The sequence below is a fragment of the Sceloporus occidentalis genome, unplaced genomic scaffold, assembly GCF_023333645.1.
Source record: "Sceloporus occidentalis isolate IW3139 unplaced genomic scaffold, rSceOcc1.0.p SCAF_7, whole genome shotgun sequence".
NCBI lineage: Eukaryota > Metazoa > Chordata > Lepidosauria > Squamata > Phrynosomatidae > Sceloporus > Sceloporus occidentalis.
In genome coordinates, this window is record NW_028316987.1 from 95462686 (window position 1) to 95480149 (window position 17464).

Sequence of the window (17464 nt, forward strand, 5' to 3'; positions counted from 1 at the left end):
TAACTGTCATTTCTGTACGTTTTTTAATTTACTGTGTTTTTGGACTTGTAAGCTGCTTTGACTCCCAATTTTGGGGGAAAAGCAGGGTAATAATAATTATTATTATAATTATAATTTTATAACAATAACAATAATGTATTTATTATATGGTAATAATTTTATAATAATTATTTACTTATATAATAATAAATGTATGTATTTAATAATAATAATATAATTTACACAGTATAATAATATTTATTTATTATATTATAATAATATTTATTATTGTTTATATTATAATATTTATAACAATAATAATGTAGTATTGATATATTATATAATAATAAATTTACGTATTTAACAACAATAATAAAATTGTTATCTATTTATTATATAATAATAATTTATTTTATTTATAATGTATTTATTATAAATAAATGTATTATAAATTTTATTTATAATTTATTTATTTGATGATGATGGTAATAATAAGAAGAATAAATTAAATAATATAATAAATATAATAAATTATTTTATTATGTTATATAATTTGTCATTATTTATTTATTATAAATAATGATAAATTAAATAACAATAAAATAATTAAGAATATTAATATTATAAATAATAATTTTGTTATTTATGTATTATATAATAATACTTTATTTTATTTATAGTTTATTTATTATAAATAAATTTATTATACATATTATTTATTATAAATATTATTTATAATTTATTTATTATTGATGATGATGATGATAATAGTAAATTAAATAATATAATTAATTAATTAATTATAATAAATAATAATAAATTAAATAACATAATAAAATAATTAATAATATTAATATTAATAACAATATCAATATTAATAATAATGTTGTTATTTATTTATAATATAATAATTTATTTTATTTATAGTTTATTATAAATATTATTTATAATTTATTTATTATTTGATGATTATGATAATAATAATAGTAAATTAAATAATAAATTAAACAGATATAATAAATAAATAACAACAAATTAAATAATAAAATAATTATTAATATTAATATTAATTTAATAATGTTGTTATTTATTTATTATATAATAATAATTTATTTTATTTATAATTTATTTATTTTAAATAAATTTATTATAAATATTAGTTATAATTTATTTATTATTTGAGGAGGAGGAGGAGGAGGATGCTTTGCAACCATTCAAATCTGTTTTCGGCCTCTCGCCTGCAGGTGGCGCTGCTCCTCGGAGGATCCGCGGTCGTGCGCATGCGCATTTGCTCCAACATCCGGGCCAAGGCGGCTGCGAGGGGTGGGCGGGGACGGAGGCGTCTCTGCTGGGTTTGGCCGCGGCGCATGCGCAGTGGCTTCACCTAGTAGGGGGCTCTGGCCATGGCTGAGTGGACTCCTGCCCAGGTGAGGCGTTAACCCCGCGTTGCCCGGAGGGGTCTGGGGGGGCCAGGGGGCATTTTGGGGAGGGGGAGGAGGGTTGGAGTGGTATGGACGCGGTAGAAAGGCTGGTCCAGATTGTGGATGCTTTGGGGGGGCCCTAGCCTTGGGGGGTCTCTTGGCCACAGTTTTGGGGGGCTCTTGTAGTGGAGGGGAGGCAAGAGGAGCTTTTGGGGGCACAAAGGGGTCTGTGGGGTCTCCTGCAATGGGGGGGTCTCTTGGCCACAGTTTGGGGGTTCCGGAAAAAAGATGGGGGGCTGTTATGGTTCAAAGGTGACAAAAGGGGCTTTTTGGGGTGCAGAAAGGGGTCTGAAGGGTTCTCCTCAGGCTGGGCTACAGTTTTGGGGTTCAAGAAAGAAGAGGAGGCTATTATGGTGTAGGGGAAAGAAGAAGAGCTTTCGGGGGGCACAAAGGGGGTCTGGGGACCTCTGGTATGGGGGGTCCCATGGCCACAGTTTTGAGGTTCAAGGAAGAAGGGGTGAAAGGGGGACAAGAAGGTCTTTTGGGGGGCACAGATAGGTCTGGGTTCTCTAGCCTGGGAAGTTTCTTGCCTAGAGTTTTTGGGTTCAGGAATGAAAGGAGGGGGTTCTTGCTTGCTATTGTGGTGGAGGGGATACAAGAAGGTATTTGGGGGGCAGAAAGGGATCTGGGATGTCCTGATAGCAGGGGGGGTCTTTTGGCCACAGTTTTGGGATTGAAGAAGGAAGGGAGGAGAGACAAGAAGGACATTTTGGGGCCACAGAAGGGTCTTGGGGGGGGCTCCTGGACTGATGAGTTTTGGGGCTCATGAAAGAAGGGAGGAAGCTATTGGGGAGGGGAGGGGAGAAGGAGGGTCATAAGGGGAATGGGGGTCTTCTTGCTAGCAAATGTTTTGGGGTTCAAGAAAGAAGAGGGGCTGTTGTGGTGGAGGGAGGAAAGAGGGGCTTTTGGGGATCGTAAGAGGATTTGGGTCCCTGGCCTTCAAGTTATTATATGCCTTCACCTTGCTTCCAAGCAAAATATCCTGGGGTTTTCCTGGCAAGGTTTGTTCAGAGGAGGTTTGGCATTGCCTTCCCCTGAGGCTGAGAGAGTGTGACTTGCCCAAGGTCACCCAGTGGGTTTTATGGCTGAGCCGGGATTCGAACCCTGATCTCCAGAGTCCTAGTCCAACCTAGTCAAACCACAACATCACACTGTTTGGGGACTGAAGGGAAATTAACAACATTCTTATTTGGAGCTGAGCAATACCTCCTTTTTACTACTACACTCCTGGGCTGGATGGTACTCCAGGAGCTAGTAAAGGCCTTGTCGTTGGTCCAAAAAGAGGTCCAGGTCCAAAACACACTGCAGAATTAATCCAGTTTGAGGCCGCTTTATAATTGCCATGGCTCAGTGCTGGGGCAGCCTTCGAACTGTAGTTTATTGTGGCACCAAGAGCTCTCCGACAGAGAAGGCAAAATGCCTCACAAAACTAGAGTTCCCAGAATTCTCCATCATTGAGCCAAGGGCAGTTAAAGTGGCTTCAAACTGGATTATTTCTTATAATCCTAAGAAGCTTCTTGATAACTGGTTCAGATCCCTGGGTCTAATATGCCCATATTGTCAGCTTTGGTTGGCAGCCATGACTCTACAGGCTTTGGGCAAGATTTCCTCCTGGCTGCAGATGTTGTTGGGAACTGAATCTGGATCCTTGCATCATCATCATTACTATTATTATTATTATTATTATTATCATCTCTATATCCCACCTTGCTCCCATTATTTATTTATATTATTTATTTAGTTTACTTATATCCTGCCCTTCTCCCAATACAGGGACTCAAGGTGTTGAAGGGATTATCCGTAGGAATACAGACAGCTGTGCCTACATTGAGAGTCAAGGCATTCATGGTGCATCTAGCTCAGCATTGTCAACCCTGGCTGGCAGCAGTCGGTCGGCAGAGTTTCAGGCAGGATTATTTCCTAGCCCTGTTTAGAGATTTATTTATTCATTTAATTGATATGTTCCCTTTCTCCCGGAGGAGGACCCAACACAGCTTTCAGAAAGAATCAGCTAAAAACAGTAAGACATTTAACACAATTAAAATCACCAGATTGGATCAATATACTATAAACAATGTAGCATCACTTTAAAAACATACAAAAATTAAAAATAAAGCACATACCCGTATAGAAACCATTCTCTGAAGGTGCCAGCCACGGATGCTGCTGGCGAAACGTCAGGAAGAAACTCTTCTAGAACATGGCCACAGAGCCCCAAAAACCCACAAAAAACTGCATACTAATTTGAATGAAAAGATCCCAAATTACTTAACAGCTTAATAGGTTGGAAAGTTCTTTTCCTTCATGGCATAGAATTTGATTTACAGTTGTTGTTGTTGTTGTTGTTGTGTGCTTTCTAGCAATTTTCGACTTACTTACTGTGACGCTAGGATAAACCTATTGGGGAGTTTTCTTGGCAGAATTTGTTCAGAAGAGGTTTGCCTTTGCCTTCCTCGAAGGCTGAGAATGTGTGACTTACCCAAGGGCACCCATTGGGTTTCCATGGCCAGGTAGGGATTGGAACCCTGGTCTCCAGAGCTGCAGTCCAATGCTCAAACCTCTGCACCACGTAGCATAGAAGAATTGCCATTTATTTGTTTTCTTTTATGCACTTCTCTGGTTCTGCCTCATTTATTTCTTCATCTAACAAACCTATTCCCTCGCGGCTCTAAAACTGAATGCTTTCATACTTGACGAATTGCCAAACTAATGCATGCACAGCAGCTACAACGCGTTCCCCTCTGATCCCCAAAGGGCACATGGAAATAGAACAACAGATAACAAGATAACAGACTAATCTGTCCATGCAGGAATATCAGCTGATTTGAGCGCTGGTGGGTTTCACAGAAAGCCTGTTTCATGCAACCTTCCTTATTTACTGTTGTTTTACAATTACACTTGTCCCTCCATATTTGCTAGGGTTAGGGGCACAAGACCCCTGTGAAGATGGAAAAACTGCAAATAACAAAAACACCATGTTTTTACCTGAGATGACACCTCTCTAGGAATCTCTAGGTCCTCCAGGGCAACTCTGTGGTCAACAACCGACAGACACTGACCATAGTACTGTGCTGGAGGAGCTACAAAGGCCTAGTAGAGTGTCCACTCTAGGAATCTCTAGGTCCTCCAGGGCAACTCTGTGGTCAACGTCCGACAGACACTGACCATAGGACTGCGCTGGAGGAGCTACAAAGGCCTAGTAGAGTGTCCTCTCTAGGAATCTCTAGGTCCTCCAGGGCAACTCTGTGGTCAACAACCGACAGACACTGACCATAGAACTGCGCTGGAGGAGCTACAAAGGCCTAGTAGAGTGTCCTCTCTAGGAATTTCTAGATCTTTCAGTGCAACTTTTAGTTAAAGTTGACCATAGAGTTGCACTGAAGGACCTATTAATCAAATTCGTGAATAACCAAATCCGCAAATATCAAAGCCACAAATATGGAGGGATGAGTGTATTTCTTGCAAATACACTGCCATATATTGGCGTTTTAATATACCTTTTCATCTGGTTTAAATTTTTTAAAATTTTTATTTTATTTTATTTTATTTGGTTATTTGCCTTTTAAACTTTTGTATTTTGTAGATTTTTAATTGCAGTCGCTTTGAGTCCCAAACTAAAAAAAGGCAGGATATAAATAAATATCATCATGATCTGCAATTGTGGAAAGGGCTACCATGATGAGGAACAAAACTTTCAACTGTTATGTGCTGCTCCTGGCCTCCCAAACTGTCTGGTTTCTGCCGAAATGAGGTGAAATGCCTTTTCAAGACTCCTCTGGGAGAACAGCCTTAAGCATTTTAAAAACAACAACTTTTTCAGAATCAGAATTGCAGCCCAAGGACAGAAAATTGGCTCCTGTGTGTACCAAAGTTTCCCATCCTGAATTACAAATGACTACCGTATTTTCTGGCGTATAAGACGACCCCCAACTTTTCCAGTTAAAATATAGAGTTTGGGATATACTCACCGTAGAAGACTACTACCCCTCTTCCAACGCACACCAAATAAAATTTTTTTAAAAAGTAAGATTTGATTTCAATCTGGTAATTTTAATTCAAATGCTTATGACATGCAGGTACTTAGCAGGAAACCTTGTATACAAAACCTGGTTGGATTGGTCAGCTCTCCCTGCCTGCCCAGCCCTCCCTGTCTCCAAGACTATCAGAGCGGTAGCACAAACATGGCTCTTTTTCCATACCTCAGGCGTCCCGGACGCCTGCAGCTTGCTCTGCCCTTCACTTACACCTTCCCGGTGAGACACCCCCTCACTTCGTCATCAGGACTGCGTTAAGTCATTTCTTTCCACGAATCCTAGTGAGTGGGTTTTCTTTTACCGTACTTGTACAGCGCTGCCCTTGCTGCTTTCATATGGTCGCTGCTTACGGTGGGGATGCAGCTGTGGCCGTTTTTTAACTCCCCCTACCATATGCGGCGACTGCAGATTCTCCCAGTCTGGCTTGGAAGTTTCAGCACCTGCCCTACAAGACAACACCCGGCGTATAAGACGACCCCTGACTTTTGAGAAGATTTTCCTGGGTTAAAAAGTAGTCTTATACGCCAGAAAATACAATAAATGTCTGTCAGTGATGCATACCAGCTGGGTACTCAGTTAAGGACCAGATCAGGTTAGGTGGGCGGGGTGGTGGTGTCGCCTTGATTCATAAAAACACTCTCTCCTTAACCAGGAACCTGTCCGGAAAATGGATTACATCGAGTGCATTTACCTGACCCTGAAGGCCAGAGACAGTTTGGGGATTCTGTTGGCCTACCGGCCACCCCGTGCGCTAACAGACTCCCTAGCCGAGCTGACACAGCTGGCCTCGGAACTGGTGTTGGAGTCCCCCAGGCTTCTTGTCCTGGGGGACCTCAACATCCCTTTCGAGGCCAGTCAGAATCCAACAGGTGCGGCTCGGGAGTTCATGTCTACCATGACTGCCATGGGCCTGTCTCAATTGGTCTCAGGGCCGACGCATTCCGCTGGTAATACCCTCGATGTGGTCTTTAGTACGGACATGGAGTCTCCGTGGGCAGAGATCTCTAATATCTCTGCCCTGTCATGGACGGATCATTTTCTGGTTGAGGCTCGAATCAAGGCTTCTACCTCTAGCCCCCCCGGGGGTGGCGGACCTATTAGGATGGTCCACCCTCGAAGGCTGATGGAACCCAAAAGGTTCCAAGAAGCCCTAGAGGGGTATATGGCTGGAACTGACGGCAACTCTGTTGATGCCCTGACTAACATCTGGGATACTGATCTCTCCAGGGCTATACACAGTATCGCTCCCAAGCGTCCTCTCAGGCCTGCTTCCAAAAAACAGCCCTGGTATACGGAAAACCTCAGGGAAAGGAAGCGGGTTCTGCGACGACTAGAGCGCAACTGGCGAGGACACCAGCACTTAGCCGACAAGGCACTCCTAGACACTCATTTGAAGGCCTACGGAGTGGCAATAAGTGCAGCAAAGAATTCATTCTATGCTGCACGTATTGCGTCCGCGGAGTCGCGTCCGGCAGAGCTGTTCAGGGTAGTGAGGGAGCTGACACAACTGCCCCCCTCCCTGAACCCTATTTTAGAACCATCTAAAGCCTGCTGTGACAAATTTAATAACTTCTTTGCGGACAAAATCTCTCGGATAAGGGCTGATCTTGACGCCAGTATTTCTTCAGAATCTATTAGAGAGGTGTCCAGAGCTTCCGTGGCCCCTGTTATACTGGATCACTTTGAGTTTGTTAGTACCGAGGAAGTGGACAAGATCCTTCGAAGTGTTAGGAAGACGACATGCTCTCTCGATCCCTGTCCCTCATGGCTGGCGGCCCGGGGGGGATGCGGTGCTAACTATGCTGCACCGCATAATCAATACATCTTTAAGAGAGGGACAATTTCCAACTAAATTAAAATTAGCAGTGGTTAAACCCCTGCTAAAAAAACCCTCTCTAGACCCCCTGGCTTATAATAACTACCGGCCTATATCGCTGCTGCCATTTTTGGGGAAGATGATCGAGAGAGTGGTCGCCTCCCAGCTTCAATCGATCTTGGATGAGACGGATTTTCTGGACCCATTTCAAACCGGCTTCCGGGCGGGCTATGGAGTTGAGACTGCCATGGTCACCTTAGTTGATTATCTCCGTCTGGGCATGGACAGGGGTAGCGTGTCCCTGTTGGTGCTTTTGGACATCTCAGTGGCTTTCGATACCATTGACCATGGTATCCTTCTGGAACGCCTGAGAGAGTTGGGTATCGGGGGCACTGCGCTCCAGTGGTTCCACTCCTACCTCTCTGGTCGATTCCAGATGGTGCAGCTGGGGGACTCTTGCTCCGATAAGAGGGAGTTTACATCTGGCGTCCCTCAAGGAGCTATTTTGTCCCCCATGCTATTTAACATTTACATGAAACTGCTGGGAGAGATCATCCGGAGACAAGGGGCGCGGTGTTATCAGTACGCTGATGACACCCAAATATGTTTCTCTGTGTCCCCAACTGATGCAGTAACTAGGGATGGCATCTCTCCTCTAAATGCCTGCTTGGAGTCGGTAATGGGCTGGATGAGGGAAAACAAACTCAGTCTGAATCCAGAGAAAACGGAAGTACTGGCGATAGGTTCCCTGGGTCTGGGTGGTGAGATTTGCCATCCGGTCCTGAACAGGGTCATGCTCCCCTTGAAGGACTCGGTCCGCAGCTTGGGAGTGCTCCTGGACTCGTCGCTCCAGCTGACATCTCAGGTGGATGCGACGGTCAGGAGCACTTGTTATCAGCTTCGGCTGATACGCCAGCTGCGTCCCTACCTGGACTGGAGAGACCTTGAAACTGTAGTACATGCTCTGGTAACCTCTCGATTAGATTTCTGTAATGCGCTCTACATGGGGCAACCCTTGTACCAAACCCGGAAGCTACAGTTAGTGCAGAATATGGCAGCAAGACTGGTCGCTGGTTGTTCCAGGTCTGACCATATAACACCCATCTTGAAAGATCTTCATTGGCTGCCTATTCGCTTCCGGGCTCAATACAAGGTGTTGGTAATGACCTATAAAGCCCTAAATGGCTTGGGCCCTGAGTACTTGGAGGACCGCCTCTCCCCATATAATCCGCCCTGCACACTCAGATCAACAGGGATGAAATTGTTGGAGGTCCCAGCGACACGCTGGGACCTCACAGAGGGCATTCTCTATCGTGGCCCCAAGATCTTGGAATAGTCTCCCAGATGAGCTTCGCTCCGCCACATCCTTAGCTCTTTTCAAAAAGAATCTGAAGACGTATTTCTTTTCCCAAGCCTTCCCACCGTGAAAAATCTTCTCTTACCACTTTTCATTGATGACCCCGGACTGTATATATCGATTTCCCCTTCCATCTGGCCCTTTTGTCGTTAGTATTACTATGTTGCTTTTAATGCTGTTTTTAATTGATTTTATTGGAATGTTTTTATAAATAATTGTTCGCCACTTTGATCACAATTTTGGAAAAGCGGGTTACAAATAAACTATATTATTATTATTATTATTATTATATTAATGATTTCCGAGGTCTGCTCAGCTAATTTTGCTGAAGATAAAGCACCCTGGCTGTGAGGACAGAGACCCTAAAACATGAATGGGAAGCCCTAAAACCCTAAAACATGAGCCTTCCAGAACACAGCCACATAGCCCCAAAACCCCACAAAAAACTTCCACAGGTTGTTCGATTGCAGCTCCCAGCATCCACCACCATTGGCAAATGCTGGCTGGAGGGGCTTCTGGAAGTTGCATTCAAAGACATACGCTGTAGGCACACTGCAGAATTAATGTAGTTTGACACCGCTTTATCTGTCATGGCTCCATGCTATGGAATCCTGGGATATTTCTTCTGACTCTGACCTTGATGGCAAATGTACATTAATTGGTAATAACAAATTTACTAGAGCAAAATGGTTGGTTGTTGTGTGCCTTCAATTTGTTTCCAACTTATGGCAAATCTATCACAGGGTTTTCTTCTGCAGGATTTGTTCCAAGAGGGTTTGCCTTTGCCTTCCTCTGAGACTGAGAGAGTGTGAAGTGCCCAAGGTTATGCAGTAGGTCTCTAAGGCCAGGCAGGGATTTGAACCTGGTCTCCAGGATCATAGTTGAACTCTCAAACCACTGCACCGCACTGGCTCTTTGGTAAAATGGTAGCACAAGGCACTTTTCCACTTCTGTGTCAATTATTAAGCTCCCCTTTTGGGAGAAAGGCAGGATATAAATCCAGTAAATATTATTGACCTACCTCAGTTATGTTTAAAAAAATAGATTTTAAAGTCTGGCCAAAAGCGGAGGCTGGTGAAAGACTGGATGTGTTTTGGAAGAAGTCTTCAAGTGATCTCTCAAAAGCTGAGGACATTTCTTTTGTACTTATGCAAGGTTCACCTGACCTGATTAGTTCATTCCACATGTTCATACTGCTAGTTTTGGATGAAAAGCTTTCTGAAACATGTTGAAGTGCTCTTCTTTCTTGTAGTGCAGGAACCTATCCCTGTGAATTCCATTTTATTTGTGCCTTTGGTACCAAGTTTTCTGTTACAGATGTAATGCCGAGGAACATATCTACTTCATTAACTGAGCTACTGGTATATTTGTTTTTGATTAAAGTTTCTGAACAAGAAAGCTTTCCTAAATTCCTATGAAAGTAAATAATCCACAAACGGGGCACTTCTTTATTTATTTATTTATTTATTTATTTCAAAGACAGAATTTGAGTTGGTACATTTCCACCAACTCCTTACTCATCCAAAATTGCTTCCAATTCCATAACCCTGGTTGCAGAGTTATAGTGCAAAAGTGCCATTTCACTGGTGCACTGATGCACTATTACCCTTAAGGGGGAAAATGAATAAGAGAAGTTGAAGAGAAGGAGACATTTCTCTTGCGTGGCTCACAGTTCAAAAGTAATCCACTTCAGGGGGGCAATAAAATCTTGCAGCTTGTGCCGAGAATTTCCAGAAAATAGTCCAGTACAATATCAATGGTGTTCAGATATTTTGGAAAACTCACAGAACTACAGCAACAAATACTTGTAATGTTCATTAGTCTCCCAACACGGTTGCCCAATTTGAAGAAGCCCCAAACTGCTGTTGCTTGGCCCTTGTGCAAATCTGTAGTAGTTGTAGTATTTCTTGCCCGCCTCTCACCATGGATCAAGGCAGGGGACCACAACAACAAACAGATAAACAACATCAATTAAAACACATCAGTTAAAATACACATCAATTTAAAATGACAGATAACATACGCATATTAAAACGATCCACATTTAAAATTCACAATTTAAAAATCATCTGGATAAGTTTTCCGGAAGAGACCACTCTTCAATGCTGTTTTAAATTCAGACAGCGTATTCAGTTGTTGAATTTTTTCCGGCAAATCATTCCTCAGTCTCGGGGCGGCTGAAGAAAAAGTCCTCGGGCTGACAGTTGCCAACCTAGTCCTGGCTGACTGGAGTAAATGTCTGCCAGAGGACCTGAGTGTAATATTTTGTTTGAGTATGAATCTCTTGCTCTCTGAATCTCTTGTTGCCAGTCTGAATCCCTGACTTCTGAATCCCTGACTTTTGAATCCCTGTTGCTCATCCCAGTCTGAATCCCTTCCTGTCTGAATCCCTACTGCTTGATTGATTGTGGTCCAAATCCCTAGCACTCCACTCTGGTCTAAATCCCTTCAATTCTAAATCATTACTGCTTGACTCAGGTTCTTCTCCTTACTGTTTAGCTCTAGTCAGAATGGGGTTTATGAACCCTCTCGCCTGAATCCCTTCTTGTCTGAAATGGCAAAATAAAGCAGTTTCACCTTTTGTCAAGCATACAGGGGCATGAGTGGCCATTGCACCATTGACTCATTGTACCATCAAGCAGTCACTGCATGAGATGAAAGTACTACAAATAGGGCAGGTTGCAATGGATGTAATTAAAACATACGCAAACCAGACAGTCCAGTTGGGCAGCATGGGGTGTGTGGGGAGGAAGGGAACATATATGGGGGGCATATAGGGTTGTGCTTTGCCAGTGTGTCACTGGACACACTGATGCACTGTTTGGGCGGTGTACCACTCATGTGACTGTCTTGTCAATGGGATGGCAACTGTTGGGACGAGGCATGTACTTGGCAGTAGCAGGCGGTGTGTTTATACCATGGTGCACATGCAGCTTGATATGACATGGACTGCCCATGGGTGTTTGGCCTGCCTTGGGAGTGGACCGCACAGACAGCAGGAATTCCACCCACCTTCGGGAAATCTGGAAATGACTCAGTTTTTCCTCTGTGTCTGCTCAGCCCCTGAATCCCTGTTGCTTGACCTTGTTCTGAATCCCTACTGCTTGACCCCAGTTCTCTAGTGCTCCGTCCTACACTGACTCTCTTGATGCCTGAATCCCACTCTGGTCTGAATGCCTTCCTCCCCACAGACTTGGGAATGGGATGTGGAGCCACAGCACCTGCCGTCATCATTTCAGCCCCCTCCTATCTTTGACCAAAACGCTGAGCGAGAAATCTACCCAGCAGCTGAGATTTCCCTGTGGACAGTAGTGGCCACCATCCAGGCAGTAGAGAGGAAGGTGGACTCTTATGCCTCACGGCTGCTGAACCTGGAAGGCAGGACGGCGACGGCCGAGAAGAAGATATTTGAGTGTGAGAAGACAGAGCTGGAGTTCAGCAACCACCTGGCTGCCCTGGGCACCCTGATCCAGGAGTACGGGGTCCTTCAGAGGCGGCTGGAGAACTTGGAGAACCTACTCAAGAACAGGAACTTCTGGATCCTGAGGCTCCCACTGGGCCCAAAGGGAGAAACCCCCAAGGTACAATGGAGAAGGAACAAAACTTAGGGAGGGTCAGAGCTTGGGGTTGGGGTACCTGCCTCATGTGTGCAAAAAATGTTGTTACAGGTTGAGGTTTTTTTTTTACCCAAAATGCTTTGGACCAGAGGTATTGTGGATTTTGGACACACACAGACACACACACACATTTGGATTTTGAAATACCAGTATTTGAACATATGTACATAGTAAGGTATCTTGGTGATGGCACCCAAAATACATTTATGTTTTGTATACCCTTTATACACATAGCCAGAAAGTAATTTTATACACAATATTTTAAATAATTTTGTGCACAAAATCAAGTTTGTGTACAATGAAGCTTCAGAAATCAAGGGTGTGACTATCTGAACCACCCATGAAAAATGTTTTGGTTTTTGGAAGGTTTTGCATTTCAGGGTTCCAGATAAGAGAGACTCAACTTGTATTTACCGTCAAGTTGAATTTGACTTACAGTGACCCTGTGAAAGAGGGACCTTGAAGACAACGTATCATCAACAGCCCTGCTCAGGTCTTGCAAATTCAGGGAAACTATAGCTTCCTTGATTGAGTCAATCAATTTAAAATTTGGGGGCTCTTAAACTGCAGAACTATTATCCAGAGGGATCTTGTAGCACCTTGGAGACTAACTGAAAGAAAGAAGCTGGTAACATGAGCTTTTGGAGTATTGAGTCTCCTTTCTCAGATGCATGGAGTGGAGGGTCCAGGGACATTTGCATTAATGTGTAGGACTACACCAATAAAGGGAATAAAGAAAATTAAGTAGCAAAATGCAGTTCAGATGTTATGGCCACTAGTTTAAATAATAATTGTTCTTTTTTTAAAAAGTGCTCTTTTAAAACAAGTTGCTTGTGTTAATAATAATTGTGTTGAGCATGTGTTAATTGTAGAACTTGTTTCTTTCTGAATGGCATTTTTCTTTTGCACTAAAAATGATTAAAAAGAAGCAACTGATGCTGGATACTGGTCTAACAATGAGCAACTACCCATAAACTGTTAAAGTTAAAATGTTTAAATTCAAACAGTTATTGTGGTTCCAGTAAGAGAGTTGGAAAATTGTAATAATATCCAGATTTTTAAAAAAATGTATGAATCTGTTTTTTAAAAATTAGTGTATTTTGTTGTTGCTTTTCTTTAAGTCATTTGTTTTAAACTAGCCCTATCCCTGAGGTATTTCTCTGATTGCAGGTCCCAGTGACTTTTGATAACAACGCAGTGAACTTTTCCACACAAGAGTGGGCCAACCTGGAAGACTGGCAAAAGGAGCTTTATAAGAACATCACCAAAGGAAAGTACGAACCACTGATCTCACTTGGTAAGAGTCTGCTTTTTCTTGATAAAAACAAGTGCAGATTTTAAAAGAAACAGACAAAAAGTCAGCATGTTAAATAAAACACAGTTGAATAAATTATAGCACCAATTAATTTAAAAGAAATGAAAATTACAATTAATAAGAAAGCATCAATCCATTAAAAGCCCCGTCATGTGCAGCCAATATTTTCCTGAAAGACACAGACCACATGTGGCCCACAGGCCACGTTTTGCACCCCCCTGACCTGGAATAAGTCAGTCAATGGATTCCAGGTTAAACTGGACTGCCATTAGGATCCACCTGGTGTATAGGTTGGCCCTCGTTCTCTCTTGATACTATTCTGCTGTGAGCAAAGCTGAATAATGTTAAACACCCTACTCTCTGATTTGTCTATACCAACAGACTCGGTCATTTCCAAAGCTGAAATTCCTGCCCAGACACAACAAGCAGAACCTCCTCCTGTTGTGGATCAGGAGTTTGCAGAGGGAAAGGGCTTCCCGACAGAGCCCAGGACAGGTGAGTGGGGTCCACATATGAGGAAGGAACCAGCTGTCTCTGTTTCTCTGTCTTCTGTACTGCCCTTCTGCTGCTGGGGTTGCTACAGGTGTATGAGATGAGAATAAGGTGTGAAAATATAAAAGCAACACACAGGATGAACCTCCCTCATCTGGAAATCTAAAATACTCCAAAATTGTCCCCAGGTGTGGCTGAGATGATGACATCTTTGCTTTCTCATGGTTCAGTGTACATAAACTTGGTTTCATGCAAAAAAAAAAATGAAGTTATTGTGTATAAAATTACCTTCAGGCTAAGGTGTATATAAAAGATAAATGAATTTCTGGTTTAGACTTGGGCCCCATCTCCAAGACATCTCATTATGTATATGCAATATTCTAAAATTCGAAAAAATTACAAAACCCAAACACTTCTGCTCCTAAGCTTTTCAGATAAGGGAGACTCAACCTGTAGTATTAATCCAGGTTATCTAGGAGGTAGCTGTTTTGAAAACTGTACTGAAAATAGTGATGGGCTTGAAGCCAGAGAGCCTCTTTTCCAGAGTGAGAGTTGTAAGTTCTTTGTGAGTGAGTCTGACCCTCTTGAAAAGGCCCTGCTAAGCCCCAAATTTTGCATCCGTCTCCCATTAGACTGCCCTTCTCCAATCTGGAACTCTTTAGACATGTTAGATGCTACTCCCACCATCCCCTTGCCACACAGCCATTGTCCTCATAGGTGAGATAATGGGACGTGTAATCCAACTTTTCCAGGTTGGAAAAAATTGAAGGAGACAGTTATCACATTTGTGATTCTCTTCCCCAGAATCAGAACCTTTGGCTTCCAAGGACAACCTCTTATCCTGGATCAAGCAAGAAGAGACTCCCAGCAAAGAGAAGTGGGACCTTGAAGGAGAGATCCCCCCAGTTCATGGCTATGGTGAGTGTGCTCCAGAAACACGGATATCTGTGTTCTTCCTAAAATGAAGTAGCTGAAATATGAAGTCCTATTTCATATAGGGGACAGAGAGGTATTCTCTTGCCCTTATGCTCTGCCCCCCAATCCCCTAGTGAAGCCCTAGGTGGGGCTATGGTTGCAATTCAGACCATGAAAATACAGCTGCTCTTGGCTTCTAGGGGAAGGAAAAGGAGGGCTCATGCCATCTGTGAGGGCACTCTTATTTTCCCCTGCTGTCCAGCTGCTACTTCATAGTCTGAATCACTTTCTTCCCTTTCTGACCAGTAAGTAGTAGCAGCACAGCTCCACCTCTCGGCTTGAAAGCTGCTATTGGTGGGGTAAGAAGATAGGATACTACACATCCAGGGCTACACTACCATCTTAGCCCAGAGGAGCCCCAATGAATAAAGCTAAAGTCCTTCTCTAGCCCATGATTCTTTTCACACAGGGGCCATCTCTGGGAAGCCCAGCAGTAGGACATGAGGGCAACAGTAGCTTCTCTTCCCCCTTCCCCCAATCAAATTATATTTGTTGTTACATGGCAGTCTAATCAACTGATTTATGGCAACTCCATGGACAAGAGGCTTCAAAGAATCCTATTTGTCTTCCTTGATAGAGCCCATCCACCTGGCATCCAGTCTTCTATTTTCCTTATGTCTTTAATCTTCTGCAGCCTATTGTCTTCCCCAGTGAGTCATACAGTCTCTTAATATGTCTCTTATACAATAGTTTAGTCAGCTTGGCTCCTAGCAACTGATGGATTCTGCTACTAGCGAAAATACTACTTTCCATGGATGGCCTCATCCTCCATGAATGTGTCCCTTTTAAAACTGTCCAGAGTCCTCATTCTTAGAAATTTGGTTCCCTTTTGTGCCATGCTGTGTAATCCTGTATGCAAAGGGATCTTGTAACACCTTTGAGACAAACTGAGAGAAAAAAGTTGGTAGCATAACCTTTTGTAGACTAAAGTCCAAAACACACTGCAGGCATAATCCAGTATGAGACTGCTTCAACTGCCCTGGCTTAGTGCTAGGGAATCCTGGGAATTGTAGTTTATGGTGGCACCAGAGCTCTCTGACAGAGAAGGCTCAGTGTGTCACAAACATTACAGTTCCCAGAATTTCCTAGCATTGAGCCAGGGCAGTTAAAATGGTCTCAAACTGGATTATTTCTGCAGTATGTTTTGGACCAAAGTCTGCTTCATCTGATTTAGTCTACAAAAGCTTATACTACCAATTACTATCCCTCAGTTAGTTTCAAAGATGCTACAAGATCCCTTTGCATACTGATCGGTTATGTCTATGAATTCTACTGTATTCTGCAATAAAGGGTTCACAGATAAGCATCTTCCAAGTTTATAGTCCTGTTTTGGAAGGGAATCCTAACTAATCTCTTGAAACCAGATCAACTGGTTACTGTAAGATGGTGTGAAATACATAACAATAAGTGACATCTAGGGACAGTTCAAAAACATATAGATAACCTGCAATGAGTAATATAAAACAGATTGTGTGTATTGTTTATAATTGATGCTTGCTTGTCGTTTTAATCTCATGGTTGTATTTCTAAAATAAAATATGTGTAAGTAAATGAATAGCTGTCCAAACTGGAAGCTATCATGTAGCAGAGGATCCCACAGTTTACTTGTGTGCTGTGTAAGAAATTGTTTCCCTTTTATCTGTCTTGCTGAGCCAAGATCTTCAACCAAAAGCCTTGCCCAATTTCATGAGCCCTCCTGATGTGTTGGTCTACAGCTGCCATCATCACCGTGAAGTCTAGACTCGTTGTCCTAACCCTAGTTTAGCCTCTGATTTGGTTAATTCAAATTCTTGCAGTTGCGGGACATAATTTTGTTGAAGGCCCTGAAAGAGGCTGTAGCCCCAACTGCTATCTCACCTCCCCAAAATATTGATGGGCTAGTCAAAATGAGGGGAATAACCATTGCTGATGCCCAGTGCAAGAGATTTGGTGGTCAAGATGGATAACAGGTCACCTTCCATGTCCTCTTCTGATCTATTTCATAAAGCTATGTGTGCCAGAGGTTGGAATCCTGTGGCTAGCAGCACATATGTGGCTTTTAGAGGACACCAGAAGTAACTTCCCATCACCACTTAGTGCAAAAATGCAGGAGGTTAACAGGGCCCTCTGAAGTTCAGCACATTCCCTCACACACACACACACACTCTTATGGGAACATCCTGAAACCACAACCTGTTTGTTGTATGAAGCAGTATCTGCTCCTGTGTGTGTATAAGTTTGCTTACAAACTAATGAGGGTGAACTAATCGGAGGGAGGCAGCCCATAATTTGAGAGGGAGCTATTTTTCCTCCAAGAGTCTCTCTGATGTAACTTACTGGGGAAAAGAGGGTTATAGTCCAACACACATGGTCAGAGGAAGTTGCATGCTGATTTGCTTAGTTGTATGAGCCTTCGTTG

The 17464-nt window shown here is 42.7% G+C and overlaps 1 protein-coding gene across 2 annotated transcripts in view; it reads left to right on the forward strand.

Annotated features, from left to right (window-relative positions):
• Window positions 1–1357: 1357 nt before the first annotated feature.
• LOC149310153 (uncharacterized) overlaps window positions 1358–17464 on the forward strand; it is a 33725-nt gene continuing 17618 nt past the window's right edge. Inside the window, exons 1-5 of one of the 2 annotated variants that reach the window (XM_089533802.1) lie at window positions 1358–1406; window positions 11782–12248; window positions 13455–13581; window positions 13981–14094; window positions 14896–15009. In XM_089533802.1, the coding sequence (XP_089389928.1) occupies window positions 11841–12248; window positions 13455–13581; window positions 13981–14094; window positions 14896–15009 (763 nt within the window). In that variant the 5' untranslated portion in view covers window positions 1358–1406; window positions 11782–11840. The remainder of the gene's footprint in view (window positions 1407–11781; window positions 12249–13454; window positions 13582–13980; window positions 14095–14895; window positions 15010–17464) is intronic. The other variant, XM_089533801.1, reaches the window with a different exon arrangement.